This window comes from Poecilia reticulata, chromosome 6 (genome assembly GCF_904066995.2).
Source record: "Poecilia reticulata chromosome 6, P_reticulata-male-v2, whole genome shotgun sequence".
In the NCBI taxonomy this organism is placed as follows: Eukaryota; Metazoa; Chordata; class Actinopteri; order Cyprinodontiformes; family Poeciliidae; genus Poecilia; species Poecilia reticulata.
In genome coordinates this window covers 18,570,757-18,590,237 of record NC_088835.1, presented here as the reverse complement: position 1 = coordinate 18,590,237, position 19,481 = coordinate 18,570,757, and the positions used below count along the sequence as shown (strand labels likewise).

Genomic DNA, 19,481 nt, shown 5'->3' with positions numbered 1-19,481 from the left:
GTTAATGTTCTGTTGAGCCTGTGAAAATTATAACCTTAGTTTCTTTGTCCTAAACGGACAGCAGTGGCACTCGGTGTGGTCTGCTTCTGCTGTGGCCCATCTGCTTCTAGGTTCGACATGTTGTGCATTCAGAGATGGCACTCCCCTTGCCTTGGTTAAAACGAGTGGCTATTTGATCTACCGTTATGTCTCCATCACCTCATATCAGGTTGCTCATTTATTCTTCTCTGACATCAGTAAGGTATTTTCATCCACACAACTGCTGAAAAGTGATTCGTTTTTTTTTTTTTTTTTAGTTTTTTTTTGTTTGTTTTTTTTGTATCATTCGCTGTAAACTTTGGTGATGGTAACTTGTGCCTGCCTGAAAATCCCAGTGGAGCACCAGTTTCTAAAACAGTCAGATCTGCATGTCTGGCACCAAGAGTGCTACATTTAAATTCCCTTTAATTTGTGTTCTGATGTTTGTTTTGAACTTCAGCAAGTCTTGCTGTTCAAGTTTATATTAAAAAATGCATTAGGTGGCTGCCATGGGATTGGTTGTTGTGCTATTTGTTTGAATAGGCCATTGAACAGGTGTACCTAATGAAGTGACATGTGGGAGTTTACATATAAAACCATAATAAATGAAACCATGCAATCTACTTAAACCAACGCTTATAAGTTGTTTTTCTTTGTTGTTTCCTATTTCCATTAATTATGGGGATTCATCTTTTTTTGGGGTATTGATTCAACTGTTGACTTACATATTTTGACCACAATGGTCGGACCAAGATTTTGGTTTTTAATTAGTAATTTTTAGAGCTGCTGCCACTTTACAATCTTCCCTTTACAGAGGATCTATAGCTAAAGCTGAGTTGCTATATTATTTATGATGCAAAACAAATAAAAACGGTAAAAGTTATCAAACATCAATAAAAATTTTAAATGTCTATGAGCTTGGACTAAATCCAAGCTCATAGACATAATCACCAAGAGGCCGGGGAGGTTAGCTCTGAAATTTTTTTAGTAAACCCAAATAATCAGTTCTTCTCTTATCTTATCTTAGATAAACCTGTGAAGGAAACAATTCATCTTTTTAAAAGTGATTGTCATTGAAAATACATTGAATATGTCATTTGATATGTTTTGAGGTATGAAAGAAGATAGCTTTAAATGTAAAAGAAACATATAAAGGCTAAAGCTTTATTTAGACTTTTGTTTCAACTTTTAAGTTCATACGGAGCATTTCAGTCATAAATATAAATTGACAATTAGAAGTCCCATACTCATTGGATGTATTTCAAATGTAATAAAAGCTCTTGTAAAAAAAAAAAAAAAAGAATAAATAAAAATTACATTTTGTTCCTAATATTCAAGGTTCTTCAGAGAGTTGTAGAAGCTGATGACAGGAAAGTCCTCCTGTAGTGGTCTGCCTAACAAACAGCAACTTACTGCCATCTTGTGACAGAAAATATTTTTATCTTGTAATAAATGTAAAAAAGGCACTATTTGGGGTGTACAAAATCCAACAAGTGTTCTTACCTGTTAAGCCTCACATAATTGGAAACACTTTTTCAGATGTCACTTACACAGTAAAGTTTCAAGGTTCCTTTTATTTTATCTTCTTGCATAAAGCAAGGCAATTACTATAATAACCACCATTTCTCATGACTCAGAAAACCTCCATGAAAGAAAACAATTTACTTTTTCCATATCTGAGGTGCACAATGGCAAGTAATAATGTTAATGATGGCTTTTTCAATTACAGTGCTTTAGTGGTGAGTCGCTCTAAGTGAAACATGGAGCCATTGTTAATGCTAGCAGGTTCACTGTAGTTTTCCCACCATGAGGTGTACAGACACTGAACTTAGAAGAGGTCTGCTTTTTAAAAATGAGTTCATCATCATTTTCTTGTCAAATTTGGAATCTGTCTGTAGGAAATATTTATTTTTTTTTTGTCTGGGGGAGAGAGGCTGGATTTGAGGTTTAATACTGGTTGTATACAACCATGTTTTCATTGGTATTGATTTTAATTGTATCCGGTTTATCCCTTTTATGTTGTGACCACATCTAATAAAAATGTTGAATGATGTAGACCAATAAATATAAAATCCCAATGTGTCATTTAAACATAGGAAGTCACATAAAGTCTCTATGTAATTGTTTTAAGCTTTGATATCTACATCTCTTGCTGAGGGCTGCATGGTGTAGCAATTGCACTGTTGTCTTGCAGCAAGAAGGTCCTGTGTTTAAATCCCAGTGCTGTGTCTGTCTGGGTGAAGATTGCATATATACTGTTATGCTAACTGGTCGCTCTAAATTGCCCCCTAGCTGTGGTTGTGTTTGTGCTGTGTGTCCAGAGTTTACCCCACCTCCTGCCAAATGACCACTGGAGATCATGACCAGTCCCGTAATGATCCTGCAAATATAAGCTGGTATAGATGATGGATAGGTCTAGCTTTTACTGACTCAGTCCTCACAGCCCTTTTCGGTTTTTCATATAGACACTGTACATCTTCTCTTTGAAACAATGCTATGGGGATGTCTTTCCTCAGCAAGTACAGGGAAACTGGTCAGAATAGTGTGAGACTGTGGTGGAAGAAATAAACTGCCTCTTAACTGCCTATTTCTGATGGATGGTTCTAATTAATGTATTTAGAAGTGTTATATTGGCAGGTTTTGTCTCTGGTGTTTTTGCCGCTACTGATTTGTTGTGGACCGAAATTATGATATTGATAAATACCGCCCACTAGTGGTCAGAAACTGTTAGTGTAGCAAATTGGGCACGTTGGGAAGGATATTAATAAGTGTTTATTAATTGGCTTTCAGTCCTCAAATCTCCTACACTCTGTTGTTAGGAGGAATCCGAAAATAACATTTTAGCTATTTTATGTATTTTATATTTTAATCCGAATTGTATATTTTGTGTTTTCTTTCTTTCTTTCTTTCTTTTTTTCTTTCTTTTTTTTTTTACAATTACGGTATTAAGGCTGTTAATACAGTTTTGATTGATAGTACTTTTTGCAAGCTATACAGGCATAATTTAAGAGGAGTCCTTAAACGTTTGCTAAGGATGGGAGAAAGAAATGTCATAAAAACATCAAAATCAACAATTTCAAAAATTATTTAGCGCGATGTCATTCCAGTGCTTTTTTTTTTTTTTTTACGTGGATTAGTTGTCTGGGCTTTGTCCCAAGCCTCGCATTTAGTCATGCATAAGTATTGCGCAGCAGCAGCCCCAGTGAATACGTAGGGAAACTGACAAGGAATTGGCAAATCACTTCCTTGCTTGGGAATGACGTTCCTCCAGCAAATTCCAGTTATATTTAGAACCTATATATACTGGAGTCGCCCCCTAGGCTTTGTTGACGCTGCAGCAGCAGCAGCAGGAGCAGCAGCAGCAGTGAGAGTGCTAGAGGGCATGAAACTACAGCAAACTGCTCTATATATTTACATTATTCTATGTGGGTATTAAAATACAAAAGTGAAAACTGTATTTGGTTTTGATTTCGTTGTTATAGAGAAAAAAAAATTGGTAGCATTAAGCATAATTTGTTTGAAGTAAAAATACAGTAGCACATTTGTTGAGCTTGTGACTGCAGTGTACATACAAAGGTGACAAAGTACAATATCTGGGTCACATATTGTTACAGAGACGGTTGACCGATTTGTCCCAGACCGGTTAAAAATCTCCCTGCTATGATTTCTGGGTAAAGTGCGCCCTGCTTGGTATCCGCCCATATTCTCGTAACTCGGACCAGCCTGAGCAGCAGCAGCAGCAGCAGCAGCAGCAGCTAGGCCGAAGGGACGCTGGATCAGATGGAAAGTTCAATCGATTGATTCCTCCACTCTTTCTTTTTTTAATTGTTTTTCGTCTGCATGGTCCCGCTTGCTTCCGATACGACGTTGAACCGACTGGTATGCGGGGGTTTTGGTGAGAAGCAGAAGTAGGAAATGCGGAGATCGAGTGAAACGGGAGGATTATCTGCTTGACTTCTTTGGTCGCTACTTCAGACGCGGAACTCCACTTTTAGAAGGTAACAAACGGAGAAGATAGTTTCGTGTAGAAGCATTTTTATTGTTTGTTTTATTATTTTTTTTCCACAAATACATGTACGGTGGTGTACGTGTCAGTAAAACAGCCAATTGCAACGTTGTAGTAAAACTATTTTAATTTTTAGCCCAAACTACGCCCAATTGTTAACCTATCGCTTGGCCCTGCATTGCAGACCTAGCTAGCCTCTCAATGGCGGCTTCCTTTCCTTTTTGAATGAATGATATAGACTGTGTCCGGCCACATTAAACAGGCAAAAGTCTTTAACAACTTTCTTTCCCGAAACGCACCAGGATAATGTGCATAAACCGGGGTTAGCTAACTTTCAAGTGTTTAAGCGAGCTCCTGTGCTAGGCTAACTAGTAGGCAGGCAGTCACCGCAGGATTTAAATCAAATTCCTGTCGACTTTTAAACCCTGTAAAAGGTCTCAAAAGTCTACCTGGACCCCACACAGGGCTTTTACTGAAAAATTCTGTCCCCATATTTAACAGCTCGTTTTAAAACCAGATCATGTTTATTCGGATGCTAATCAATAAGACCTCTGATAAGGCTGTGTGGGTATTTTTCCTGTGTTTTGGGCGAGCAAATGCTGCATTGTATGTATGGGCTCTGCATGAGAGTCCCACAATGTTATAACTTAGTAAAATGCCTCTATGCAAAGACTTGAAAAGCTATAACATTGTCAAGTTGGTGAATTTTTCAATCGGCAAAACTATAATTATTCACAATGCTGCTAAGATAACATGATTTCTGCCATAACATGTATGTATTGTTTATGATGCATAGACTTAAGCGACAAGTTTATGTATCAGAACCTATATATACTATATATACTGGAGTCGCCCCTTAGGCTTTGTTGACGCCAGTATTTGGTATAAATGCTGCCAGATTTATCAGTAGTTTGTGTATCTAGCATACATTAACTGGTCACTAGGTTCAGGTAACCAGTTTGCTGTCAGCTGCCTATAACAGACATGTTACTAATAATTTGCTAGCTGTATTTTTAAAACGGCATAAGCTTAATGAGAATGATGTCTAGAGCTTCTTTTGTTTCCATACCATTACTAACCCTGTTTCTGATGACTCTTTAAATATTTGGCCTTTTTTTTTTTAAAGAGAGCAACAAATGCACTAGCTTTCAGCCAACTGTCTGGCAGTGCGGAACAACAGGTTGGGGAGGGGCAGTGTGATCTCAGTCAGTAGGTCAGTTTAAGTCCAGACTGCAGATATTGACACATAATTTATTTAACATTTTGGGAAGTCACTGCAGCTGAAATAAAGTGTCTCTTAGTTTTATTTATATTATTTTTTGGTATTTTCTACTAATGTTATAATAGTCTTTATTTTTACCAAACTCAAGTATTTTTTGTTTGATCATTTAGCTATTTGTGATGTGATTGTTGTGAAGCACTTTGGTCAGCAGAGGTTGTTGTAAATGTGCTATATAAATAAACTTTAGCATGGTTTTACTTTCATGCACTATTTAGCTAGACACAACTGTGGTTATACTTTGGCGTGTTCTCTGACATCTCATTTAAAGGACTTTAATTCGTAAGACTGACATTACAGAATGGGTTTGCAGCTACTTTATGATGTCACACCCTTAATTAGTGGTCTTCAGAAACTGACTTTCTATTTTAAATGAACTCCTAATCAATTATTCTGTTGTTTCAGGCAGATAAATATGTAGCATACCTTACTGTATTACCATTACTGAGCCTGGGTCAGTTTACTGGCCAAATCTGTGTCCCTTATTGCCATTTCCTCTGATTGTGCTTCCATATACTGATAAATATGCTTATTAGTGTATTTCTTTTATTTTTTATCCTCGTAGTGTCAATATTTGTGTTGTTGTGGTTTATTTTTTTTCTAATGCTTCCTTGCTAAAATGGTAATGCCTCATGTTTGTTTTATGATAATTGGGAATATTTATCACTTAAAGATATGACCCTTAAATGTTTTTCACAATTACATGTGATAACTCTTTCTTTTTTTTAACTACAGCAAATGCAAAGCAGAAAATGGGGACAGAGCAGTGCAGAATATAAGTATTTTAAAAAGCAAACTTTTTTATTGCATCATAAGCCCTCTCAATATGTATCCCTACAATAAATGAAAGTGTTATAAGGATATTTTTCTGTTTTGATTCTTACAGTAAAAAAAAAGCACAAATATTTTATTGTAATGAAGTGCTACGGTGACTTCTGAATTGGCTCTGAGTCAAATAACCTATTTGACATTTTAGCTGTAAACAAACTATTTGGAAGCATACAGTCATTAAAGTATAGTGTGTTAATACTTATGGTTTTCATTAAGTATTTCAATCAATTGTACAGATAAATGTATAAAATGTTGTTTTTTTTCCCCTTACACACGTTTTCTTTTTTTTTTTTTTTTGGACCTGTTGACCTTTGGTCAAACCCACATTACGCCAAGTAACACCCTGCTAGTAGATGTCACTGTTAGTTCACGATGACCTGATCATTACAAAAGTCTGCCAACAGTTCCTTTTTGCACCAAAAAAAGTGAACCAAAAAAAAAACTACAAATATTTAAATAGGCTGAATGACCATCACCCTTTTTGGCCTTTTACATTAATTTGCTGTTGAATTGATGCCTCTGCTATCTGTCTTTTACTCTCCACTTTGATCAGGTGCAAAGATGAGAGGTGATGGTGTTCATGACGTCATGCCAAGCGTGTGTCAGATGTATATCCTTGCAGTGTTTTGTCGCATTGCCAACAGTGCATTCTGATTTGTCCCAGATAAGCTTGTGCCTTATGTCATTAATCATAAGTATAAATGTCAGACATGATGCTGATAGCTTTAGAGAGAAAAAAATATGCATATCACACATCTACCAAACTGTTTAGTGTTTTTTTTTTTTTTTTAACGTTTGCCTGTTTAACCAGGGCTTTAACATTTAGTTGAGTTCAATCCTGGCAGGCTGTCGGCTTTCTGCAGTTTACACTGTAACTTCTGTAAAGGCCATCTGCCTCTATTGATGGATGTTGCTCCACAAAGCAGCCAGACAGCAGAGAGTTTCCCAGTCGCTTGTCAATTTTAGAGCTTTAATGTAATGTCATAGATTTCTGCCTGGGGTTAGTCTCTGCTTTTGGGCCTTTGTGGTCTTAAAAACCCGACTGAATTAGCTGCTGGATTAGGATTTGAAAGCATGTGCAAGTGATGTATGTTAATTGTATTTTTGAACTGAAGTGTTGATATTTTCTGTAAGTTTTTGTTTGCCATCATCTGAGTTTTCTTTTAAATCACTACTTATTCTCTTATTTTGTTGTGTTTTTTGTTTTATTTATTTATTTAGTTATGAACAAATAAAATAAAAAGCTACCTTAATCTCAAATGTCCTGATTTTAAACTAGACCCAATTTACTCCCTCTACCTTCAGTTGAAGATTTTCACTTTTTTGTTTAGTGAAATGAAAGAATTGCTTATCAAAACTGTTGGTGTTTTTAAAAAGTCTGTGATATTAGATATTAGGTTATTCAGCTGTAGGTTTCTCCTGATGTCAAAAAAATAAATAAATAGTGAAATAGCCTTTTATTGCTCTGTTGAAATGTAAGACCTGCCTCAGCAATTTTTGTTTCATGGTTTGTGAAAAACACTCACATGTCTTCAATGTTCTTAAAAACGCAATTAAAATATCTGTAAAGTGTAGTCTGTAGAAGTGTACAATTTAAAAATGTTCCTTAGTTTTGTTGTTAAATGCTAAAATAAGGATGCAAAACGCAGTGAAGTGGAATCTTAATTTTCCAGTGATTCAGCAATGTTTTTCCCCTTTTTCTCTCCACTCATGCCTTAAGTCTCGACCTCACAGACATAACACACACTTAGACAAAAACAGCAAATTGCAAAGGAATGAGAGTATGTTCCTGTCTGTCTTTGTGTACATATGATTAAGTAAATGCATTTTGTTTTTCTTCCCAGGTAAATCATGACAGAATATAAGCTGGTTGTGGTGGGAGCTGGTGGTGTCGGCAAGAGCGCACTTACGATCCAGCTCATCCAGAATCATTTTGTGGATGAATATGACCCGACGATTGAGGTAAAGTACAAAAACCAAAGTTGTATTTACATTTATTTATTAATTTTTTTTGCAAAAGCACATTTAGTCAAGTTCCTAACTATCCAAGTGGCTTTGCATACATGTCAGAAATAGATGGGTGCAAAACAAGGAGAAACCCAAAGAAAACCAGGAGTCCACAACAGGTTCAACAGGTTTTCAGCTCTGAAAGGACACTAAACAGGTTTATAATGACTTTACATGTCTGGCTGCCTGCCCAGTTTTTCCAAGTGCCAGCCTTTCTTGTGCGAACTCTCCTGTCATGCTTTCAGTCAATTATTGATGTGTCGTGGCAGGTTGGAGCGCGCCTATAGATTACTTAGATACAAGATAGCATCTGAGGGTATTGCTTGTCACGGGAGCAAGTTGGTAATTATTTCTGGTGCTACCGTCTGAATGTGGCCATCGGTGCGATGAACAACGGGAGTACTGTGACGCTGCCTGGGACGTTGTTGTAATTTGAGCTCTTCCAGAAAATACAGTGCAGTAATGCAGCTACAGATGGGCCTTAACAAAAGAAGAAATGGATTAGAAACTGTCACCAGTCATTAATATAGTTTTCCAAGCACAGTCTTTGTTTGTTATTGTAAAATTACACCTGCCTAATGCTGCTGTCTCATGATTCCGGAGTTCTGATCAGTTTCTGGGTTTTCGTACTTGTTCGACTTTCAGGACTCCTACAGAAAGCAGGTGGTTATCGATGGAGAGACGTGTCTGCTGGACATCCTGGACACTGCAGGTCAGGAGGAGTACAGCGCCATGAGGGATCAGTACATGAGGACAGGGGAAGGATTCCTCTGTGTCTTTGCCATCAACAACACCAAGTCCTTCGAAGACATTCACCACTATAGGTGAGTTGGGAGACCAGGTGGGCTGCGGACTCTGGACGTGGTGTGGAATCACTGCTGGGTGATGAAACTCAGCCAGAGTATTAGAAATTCAAGCAAATCTTCATGTCCTATGGAAGCTTTTGGATAAAATTATGATGAAAGTTGTGGAAAAGACAAAGAATCAACATTCCTGTCAGGAATGTCTTGAGAGAGTCCGTCCTCTTTTAACAATCATACTCCATCAGTTCTTTGTCTCTGCTTGTTGAAAATTGTAAATTAATAATTTCCCCAGTCAAAAAGAAGATGCTGTTGATGTAGTAAATATTATATTGCACCATGACTTATTAATTTTTGCAATGCTTTATAAATTCATCCATGTAGTTCACACTCCATGTGACCGATCAGGCTGAATTGCAAGTTTTTGAGTCCAAAAACACAGTCAAATATACTGTAACATATGTTAACTATGGACACACAATCTAGCAAAATTGTTGTCATTGCAACATCATTGCATGCAACATAAATGATGGGACTGTTTTTCTTTAATGTAAAGAGGTATTTTTTAAACTACTGCAGATAAAAACAGTCAAAAAGTATCTATTTTGTTGGCAAGGAGAGGGTGCATTAGTTTTTGTTTTTTTAAATAATAATTTTCTTTTTTTTTAGCTAACCATAACTATAGCTAGATTGGCCAGCAGTGTGCAGAGCTGCTTTAGTCTGTTCCATGTGCCTGAAGAAAACTCTCAAGAGTTTTTCTGGCGTCTTCTGGAAGGCGTGGATTTATTTCAACTTATGTCATCGTCCAATAAACACAGTCACCTGATTTCTCTAATGAAAGAAACTGTTTCTTTTTCTTTATTACCCACGACTGGTTTTGAGTACAAGTTCACTTTAATTTGAAAAAGAAGAGCTGCAAAATGTATAAAACTGCAATTACCACTGTAGTATCAATGAGCGCAATATTGCAATTTGGTGGATGCAATATTTACTATACTCACATATGAGGTGTCTTGTGTTTAAACTACTTAAGAAAGATGCTAAAATTAGTGGTGATGATGCTAAAATCACCACCACTAATTTTAGCATCTTTCTTGGTGATGCTACAGTATTAGTGGCGGTGACACAACTTGTCACAACTGCTTTTGCCAGTGTATTATTTAATAAGCCCTAAAACTCAAAATTGTTGCCTGTGTGTTTGTCCAGAGAACAAATCAAGCGGGTGAAGGACTCTGAGGACGTTCCCATGGTGCTGGTGGGAAACAAGTGTGACCTCCCTTCCCGAACGGTGGATACGAAGCAGGCTCAGGACTTAGCACGCAGCTACGGCATTCCCTTTATCGAGACCTCAGCCAAAACACGGCAGGTAAGTGTCCCTCCCAGGACTTCTGCAGGATTGACTTTGATGTAAAATTTAATAAATTATCAGAATCTTATCAGATGTCCTTTTAAAATGTTTGATAACTTTGGAGAGAAATGCAACTGTGGTGGTGTTGATCTGTGTCACTTCCTCTGTCTCTAATGGTCTTTTTGTAATAATGTTGCTTCGAAATTTACCAGTTAATGTTTCGAGCGTCATTAAATCCTTTTTGGTTAATTGAATTTTTTTTAATTTATGGGTAATAATGTGATTATTGCATGCCACTTTGTCATGGATTTGTGAATTATATTGTCATTAGGACCACCTGCAAAGGGCCCCCAGTAATAATTAATCAGCAAATCAGTTAATTTGTGTCAAGGTGTCTGCATGAAAGGACAAACTGTCAGTAATTACGTGGCGGGTTAATGATTCTGCTTACTGGTCACTGTGACTGGGTGTTGGAAGATTTGCTGTCCAGGCGGTGTGTGCTGTGAGCATGGCCTTAGGAACCTGACTGGCTGATGGAGTGATCTATAAACACATTTTTCTTGACCTCTGATCTGACCTGAATCACGGTTCCTTCTGGTGGGGGGAAATTAATGTCGCAGTGAATAATTCCTTGCAGCTTTGGTCACCTATCTCTGCCTATATGTGTCGGTAATTTCTGTCCACACGGTGTTGTTTCTGTCTGACCAGCTACTGTCCCTTTCTCAAGGAATTTGTGAGGTTTCAGATGATGTCATTTGATTTTTCTGGATAAAATGTCATGCTTTGCACAAAAGGGAATAAGCTGCTAATGCATTCACGCATTTTATGAGACTAAAAGAGATTCCAGTGCCAAACTAGGACTGCTGCTACAGATGGCTCTTAATCGGTTTCATGAAAAACTTCCAAAAAGCATTTTGCAATTCTGTAACCAGCAATTGGAACCTCTCTCCTTTTAAATGCTCCATCCTCCTCCTGCAGTCTTGGTTTCTGTAAAAGAGGGACAATATTTAAGGCATTTCTGCAGGATCCAAAGTTTAATCACCTCAATTTTAGGCTTTATCTATCCTTGCATTGTGTAATTTTTGATGAGAATTTCAAATGTCATTTCATTGAGAGAAAATTAATCAGAAATGTCTTCAGGAAGAAATTTTCCAGGCATTTTTGCCTCTCTGTAAATAAGTGAAATAATTCTGGTCCTAAAGAGAAGTAGTGATAGTTTCAGGTCATTAAATTCAAAATCAAAACAAGCCTTTTCATCATTATTAGATTACAAAGTTTTAGGTTATGTAAGTAAGTTATTGGGTGAAAAACATATTTATGTATTAATTTCAAAAGTGTTTTTAAATCATTCTGATCCTGCAAACAGATGTCTAACATCTCTAAAGCCTGCTTTCGCAACTCTAAGTGTTTGATGGCTCTTTACAGTACGGCTAGTAGCCGCTCTTTACTCGTTGCGTAGTTTCTTTTCCTGTGGAATTTCTCTGAAAAGCAAACGTACTGGTTTTGCACTGGAATCATTATTTCTGCTACTACAGGCTTGGAAAGTTGAAAAACCTGCATAAAAATATAATGCACATTTAAATAGTCTGGAGTAGACTGTGATCTGTGTGTCTCAGTCCATCACCTCTTTAGCACTGTAGACAATTTATCAGGACTATAAAGAAGGGATGCACTGATTGCTGACTTCAGTTATGCTGGAGTTTTTTTCTATTCCTAAAATCATGTCCTTTTTTTGTTTATGCATCAACACAGGTCAGCTGTAAATTCTTAAAGTTTTTTGTTTTTTAACTGGACTGTGAAGAAAACTACCATTTGCAACATCTTAAAAATAGATGCATGGATCACCAGGGTTGAAAAGAGGCTGTATAACTGGAAGGAATCTGTTTTCTATTGAGCCCTGCAGCTCTCTTTACAAACAATTGCTAGCTATGATTTAACAGAAAACTATAAATGAATATTCAAAAGTTGAAACGGTAAGCTACAAAGTCTTTCATTTCTTCGAAGTGTATATTTCAGTTTAAAGTCATTTGAAATATTTTAAGTTATGTAATGTTTTTGCATTACATAACAGCAATCAGTGAATCTCTTCTTTTAAGAAGCCAGAATCATAAAGCAGAATCAGTGTTTGTTTGAGTCTAATCACAATATAAATATTTTGAATAAAAATATCATTTTGCTTGAAATAATCACTGCTGTCCGAGCCTGCAGAGAGCAAATTATTCATAATCAAAGAGTGATCGGCAAAACAAACGATTCCACACGCCCGACACGAAGCGGACCAAAATGTTTGTTTCACTCCTTTGTGTCTGTAGTCTGTAACACGTGCATCCATACAGTATTGTTGCCCTGCCTTCCTCTGCATTGAGGAAAGTTGTGTCTTGTACTGCAGAGAGTGGAAGATGCCTTTTACACTCTGGTACGGGAGATCAGGCAGTACCGCTTCAATAAGATCAGCAAGGAAGAAAAGACTCCGAAGTGTGTCAAGCTTAAAAAGTGTGTTGTGATGTGAGAGGGGTAAGTGTACGCAGCCGCGCACGAACCAGCTTTGTCTGTGTTAGTGGGGTACCCACGGAGGAGTCGGTGGACGGTGACGCTTCATGTGTTCTCAAAGCTTGAGCTGCTGGTTTCTGTAAGGGTTGTGGTGACACTCTTAACAGGAGGCTGAAGTGGCTGATTTCCTCTTCCTTTAGTGTCTGTTTGCATTGTAGGTGATTATCCAAGGATATTTTCACACTGAGTTCATTTTATTAAGTCTGTGCAGCTTTGAATCCACTCCAGCTGGGGTGCTTTTCAAATTAGGGATGCACCAGCCTGAAAATTTGGTCTGGTGTGGCCGCTATCAATGTCTCTTTCTCTCTCTGTGGAAAAAATGTAGTTGTTTTTCCTGCCCTTTCAACATCATGAAGCAATCACACAGCTGAGATTAATTCAGAGAAACATCCTACATTCCTGCATCACCTCCACATGGCCAGCTCGCTTTCCTCTTAAAACACCAATGGGTAATGTATTGGAAATAAATATTGCTGTTAAAAAGTCACAAACATCGTCCGATACCGATATCAAAGCAGATATATCGTGCATCCCAAATCTAAACTAATCTACCAGTTTATTCTTGCATCTTCCCTTCCTCATGAAGGTGCATTTGTAAAATTCTGTTTCCATAATCAAGTCAAATTGACGACAGTTTGATTGTGTGAAAAAGCCTTCAGTAAATGGTCAGGGTGAACATCCAGTGTGAAAGTGTCCAAATGGGGACACGCAAAGTGGTTTGGGCTGGTTGGTAAGGACGTTATTGTCAATGTGGGTCTAAATCATGCTGAAATGCTTGACGTGACGCAATAAACTGTCAGATCTGTTATCACCAAAGAATGTGTTTCTCACAGATGAGAGCTCCTCTTTTTTTATTTTAATAGGTTTGCAATTGTCCTGCTGGTGTTTTTTTTTTTTTAAGCTCTTCACCGAACCTGTTTGTTTTCTTAGTTTTTTTTGGTGATGGTCACATTTAGTGCACCATCTGTTCTGTACTTGTGATACTATGGCATCAGCACACACTAGCTGCATTAACAAAAGCCCATTTTCACCTCTATAATTGAGAAGGAAAGCTGAGAACTGAACTCCTTGGGTTAAACCTACTCGCCCCCATTAAGTTCAGACATGAGGGACTTAAAGTTGATGAGCTGTTTCAACTGTTACCAAATTAAATGGCAACTGGTCTGATGGACACCTGGAAAGATTATTTGTAATAGAAAGAAAAAACGTGTTCCATCGCGTTATTAAGCTAATCACTTGTGGCCTGACGGAGGGAAATTAGCTTGTGTGACTGCAGCTACTGTTTGTGCTGCTGACGGTGCCACCAGAAATGGTTGTATTTCAGCCCATTTTTTCTTTTTCTTTTTTTTTTCTTTTTTTTTTTTGCAACATTTGCATTGCCTAGCAGATGTATTCATACCTCCTAAATCTTTTCACATGTTGGTCAGATTACAACAACCACCAACTCAAATATATTTTAAGTTATTGGCCAAAACAAATCCACACATTTGTTAAACCTGGTTACCCAGCCCAGCTGACGGGTCACGGAGAGCATTAAGGCTCTCCCACGCTTCATCCGAAGCTGAACATTCAACATGCAGTCACATGTTTTTGGGATGTTTATATTCACACACACACAGTGCAGACCATTTGGAGGACACCCTTCAGTACACATCGCACCCATAATCCCCACAAAATATCAACGTTGCTGTCCGAGCTCACTTCTGACCAATCACACACTTCTCACAGAACTCTGTCGAAATGGTTTGACCAGGTCTTTGTTGAGAAGGGGAGGCGGATGACTTTCTAACAATCTTTTGTCACGCAACTATGTCAATGACAGCCAATTTTGACAGTTCTGATGAAGTATGAAAGCCTATGGTAACTCTGGAAGAGCTGCAAAGATCCTTTAGGTCAGGTGGGAGGATTTGCTGACATGACAGCTATCGTTTGTCCACTTTAGAAATCATTTAGTCACTGAAGAGAGGCAAGAAGAAAGCCAAGACTTTTGTTTGCAGTTTCCCACAAGCCATGTAATGGGGGTACAGGAAACCTGTGGAAGAAATGCTAACTTCTAATAATAACTGGAAGAAAGTCATGGAGAAGTTAAGAGTTGGGTTACAAAGCAATAACCAAAGCTTTAAACATCTCTCAGAACAATATTCAATCCATGAGAAAACGAAGAAGTAGTTATGAGGTCCAGAACAAGTCTCTATTGCAGTTCGCTACAAGCAAGTGGGAGGAGGTGCTATGGTCAGATTAAACCATAAAGAAGTCTGGACGCAAAAATACTGTGTGGTGGAAAACTGACACTCCATTACCTCCTGAACACATCACTTTAAAATGAAACGTGTTGGTGGCAGCATCGTGCTGTGGGGTCACTCTTCTTTAGCATGAAAGGGGAAGCGGATTGGAGCTAAATCCAGGAAACTAGTGAACAAAAACCTGCGAGAGGCCCCAAAGGACTTGAGATAAGGGCAGAGGTTCACCTTCCAGCAGGATGACACTTGAAGGATGATGTTCGACTTTAGATCATGGCATATTTTTCTGCCAGAATGGCCCAATCAAAGTTCAGCCATGAATCCAATTGAGAATCTCTGACAAGATGCTGTAGATGTTCTTGGTGTCCTCAGTCTATTTGACTGAGCTTGACCTATTTTACAAAGAAAACAAGAGACTAGATAAGCAAAGCTGCTAGATAAATGATCTAAACAACCCGCAGCTTCAACAGCAGACAAAGCTCAATCTGCAAGAAACTTTCAACAAGTTATTTGTTGGAAAAAAATAAATGTAAACATCATTTGTTATTTACTTTCCACTCGACATATTTGTTCCGTCTTCTGGTGTTTCAATAAACCTAAGTTTGTGGTTGTTGTGCAAACATGTGAAAAAGCTTACGGGGTGTGCACACATTTGCAAGGTTCAGTATCTCACTCTTCATTTTTTCTAAGAATGATCAATTGTTTTGTTCTTTTTCTTTACAGGGCGTCGATGATGCCTTTTACACATTAGTCCGAGAAATCCGAAAGCATAAGGAGAAGATGAGCAAGGAGGGCAAAAAGAAGAAAAAGAAGTCCAAGACAAAGTGTATACTCATGTGAATAACCACCTTCCCTTTTTCAAGACAGACTAAAACAGAAACAAACAAAAAAAAACAAAACGACAACGTTGAACAGCTCAAAGTAATAACATTTTGTACATTACACTAAATTATTAGCCTTTTTTTGTTCGAACCTTCCTTAATAAATACTAACCCCTACTCGATTCTTCCATTCGGACATCAATAAGCTTCATTTCCAGTGTAGTGCCAGATACTGACCTGTAAGAACCAGATGAGCCAGATTTCTATCTCTTTAAAAAAAATATATATATAGCAATTATGTTGGATTTTTCTCATTGTTACCCAACCAGGAGAAAACTGTATTACCAATTATATTTGACGAATTATCTATTATGACTCGGTTATTTTTTACTGAAATGCCACCACCTTTGGTTGTATGGGATGCCAAAGAATGAGAATTCATCCCGTTTGTGTAGATAAACTGGATCGGAGGAAAGACCAGTACTGAGCCCAGTAAGGTCCAAATGTCCCAGCCACTGTGGAAATTCCCCATCTCTTACCTGTTCCCACCCCTTAGTTTTGTCACTGATAAGTATGCATGCAGACTTCTAATCTTTTTTTTCTTCTCCCCCCAAGTGTCTAATACCCTAGTTAGCCATTAATGAATTAATTTGAAAATTGTCATTGCTTTGTATTGTGTGGGGAGTGATTTCATGCCTAAATGAGAAAATGTGTTGTTTTTTTCCCTTGCATGCTTTGTGTCCTTAATGACACAGGGATTACAAACTGCCTCTGGTTGATGCATTGAGGAACTCAGACTCTAATTTTCAGGTTTTTAATAAAGAGCGTTCAGTAATTTCTTTTGTCAGAATAATATTTTTTTTTTTTTAATGAAAGATTTAAAAGATCGATTTTGATTTTTACCCAATGCTGTGTTTTATGTTGCAGAGTTTAATGCCTTGTCTAATAAGATCCTTCCAAAAAAGAAAAAAATCTTTTCATTTCTACTTGTAAACCGTCTTCATGCTCCCAGCTGATGATTTTACATTTTAACCATTTGCTCAGATGTAAAAAGTAATTTGTTTTGTAGCAGAATAGAAACTTTTTTTGAAAGCTGCAAGGAAAATTTGACTGCTCGGAGTCCCGAAGGTTGTTAACACTTTAAGGAGTAACATGCGGAGGTGTTTGAAATTGGCCACCTCTCTATAATTGGAATGGATGTTTTTAAAATGAGGCACAAATTGCCATGGAATGGGTTTTTAGACATAAATGTCGGAGTTAATCCAAACAATTAATCCTAGTTTCTCTCAGGTCAGCCCGAGTCACCGTTGTCATCGTATCTACAGACTGAGTGTTTTGATTTGCCTTTTATCATTACCTTAGGTGCTACGTTTAGACACTTATTTTGTCCCGAGTTGTATCTAAGAAATGCACAAATTAGTTTGCTTATGTCACAGAAAATTGGGATTGCATTTGGGATTAATGAATTTTGACCCCGCTATATTATTACCTCCTGTGTTTTTTTTTTTCTTCCATGAAGTTGACAAATACCTGATGCAATTTAAACGAGATCCTCCTAATAATAAGGATATGTTTTAAATTTTGTTTTACTGTAATGTTTAAGATGATCCTCCTTTTATTGTGTGCCAACAACTGATTTCTGAAATGTATCATTTATACCTGGATCGTATTTTAATATCCTTTGTATAGTTGTGATACCAACAAGGTTTCATGTTTTGTAAATTGTGCTTCGTTTCGTTTGGTGTCTCTTTAATGAATGTTGCTTTAATGGAGTTATGCTCCGCTCTGTGTTTGTGACTGGAGAGTGTGTCTGGGTCCAGGTCTGCAGAGGGGAATGAATGACCACTTTACTGTCTACCTGTTGTGGGGTGACGTAGAGTGGTGATCTGATCTCAAAAAGGTCTCTCTTTTTTTTTGCCATGAATCTTACCACTCCTATTTAATGTGTAATAAAGAACAAAGTAAACAGAAACCAAGCTGCTTCTTCTTTTTTAAACCTCTGATTTTGTTCACAGTTACCATCCATTCAGTTTGTTCAGGGGCAAAATGGCTGCCTATGCGTTCTGTGTCTTTTTTTATGCTTCCTTCCCTCTGTTTTTCTCTGCTCTTTTCACTACTTGCATTCTTCCACCCTCCCAATCTTTAGTTTTTCCAGACTTCATAGTTAAAGCCTGCCCACTGTAGAAACATCCATTTAGTATTTATTTTAAAATTAACATAAAAAACTCGGAACTCTGGAAAGCTGATGCTGGAATAGTTAGTTGGAATAAATGTTAGAAATTTGCTCATTCACAACCTGCAATTGTCACAGATTAAAATATTTTTCCCTTTAACAGAATGGATTTTTTTAAATTTTATTTTAACATCTTAAGTGAGTGTCACTGTTTTCGAACCAATTTCAATTAGACATTTCTAGTACATATTTTTTGTAAAGAGTCAGAAGAAAACAGACACCTCTCACTGGTCAAAGGTGATCACACTTGTTTGTAGGTTAAATGCTTACCAGATGACATGATGCTATATATTTATGTTATTTGCATATCATATTTTTAAACATACAAAAAAAATCCATTCATTAAGAAAAAGCCCAGACTGGGGGGAAATTACATCCAAAGTTTACTGCAGCAGCTAAAATGGTTAAACAAGCTAATAAAAAAACAACCAAAATGGACATAGATGACCAGTGTAGAGGTCCGAGGTTTAATTGCTCATTTGTTGTCGCCTTTTCTATAAAACACAAATGGCAAACGTTTCCCAGCAGGTGGTGCTGTTTAACTACTCTAAGTTACCATTTAGAGCACAGTCTTTCAAAGTCAGCTAGTTTTCACTTTTTGAAGTTTACATTTTCTTCACCTCGTGCTAAATATGTTTGTTGGGTGAACTTGCCACAGCACAGGAACTATGCTAAAGGTTTAGTTTTTTTCCCTCTTCCTCATAAGTTCCAGGGTTAAAATCCCAGCCCTTCTGTATATGTTCTCCCAATAAATGCCTATATTTTCCTCGACACATCCCACAGTCCAAAGCCATGTACATGTGTTTGGTTTGGTCTTTCCAAACTGTCCTTGGCTATCAACGTGTTCATGCATGAGTGTCACACGGTAACGTGGTCTCTGATAGATTGGCGACCTGTCTGATGGCCTCGCCATTTGACTCCTGAAGATATCACTCAGTACCCTGCAAGGTTTAAGGATGCATAGAAAGAAGCTGAGTGGGTTTTGGTAGAAATAATCTTTAGAAACTTCAAGTTGCTTTGAAGTTTCTACTGCATTTGAATGTATTAAAAATAACAACAAAGATAATTTTATTGCATTACTGTTGTAAATAAAAAAAAAAAGAGTTCTTCAGTGTTAGTCCAGAGCAAGAACCTTTGTAATCCATACAACCATTTAGACTCTCATTTCTGCTGAATAAAATGTCTACAGCAACAAAACCTACTCGACCTTAATTCTATTAGTAGACAATGGAAGATGCCTAGAAGTTTGTGATAAGCTTATACAGAGGTAAAGTTTTGGAAGTAGAACTTGTAGGGAAGGTTGATGAGTGGGTAGATGAGCAAAACGTGGAAAACTGAACAGAAAAAA

General features: G+C 37.4%; 1 protein-coding gene across 2 annotated transcripts; it reads left to right on the top strand.

The window, feature by feature from the left end:
• Positions 1–3,378: 3,378 nt before the first annotated feature.
• Positions 3,379–17,872, top strand: kras (v-Ki-ras2 Kirsten rat sarcoma viral oncogene homolog). 2 transcript variants are annotated; one of them, XM_008411474.3, is made up of 6 exons: positions 3,379–4,016; positions 7,979–8,096; positions 8,787–8,965; positions 10,148–10,307; positions 12,679–12,803; positions 15,803–17,872. In XM_008411474.3, the coding sequence occupies exons 2-5, from the start codon at positions 7,986–7,988 to the stop codon at positions 12,796–12,798; spliced, it is 570 nt and encodes a 189-aa protein (XP_008409696.1). In that variant the 5' UTR covers positions 3,379–4,016; positions 7,979–7,985; the 3' UTR covers positions 12,799–12,803; positions 15,803–17,872. The 2 variants fall into 2 exon arrangements, with proteins under 2 accessions (XP_008409696.1, XP_008409697.1); XM_008411475.3 differs by lacking the exon at positions 12,679–12,803 and having other exon boundaries at positions 3,392–4,016.
• Positions 17,873–19,481: the final 1,609 nt, after the last annotated feature.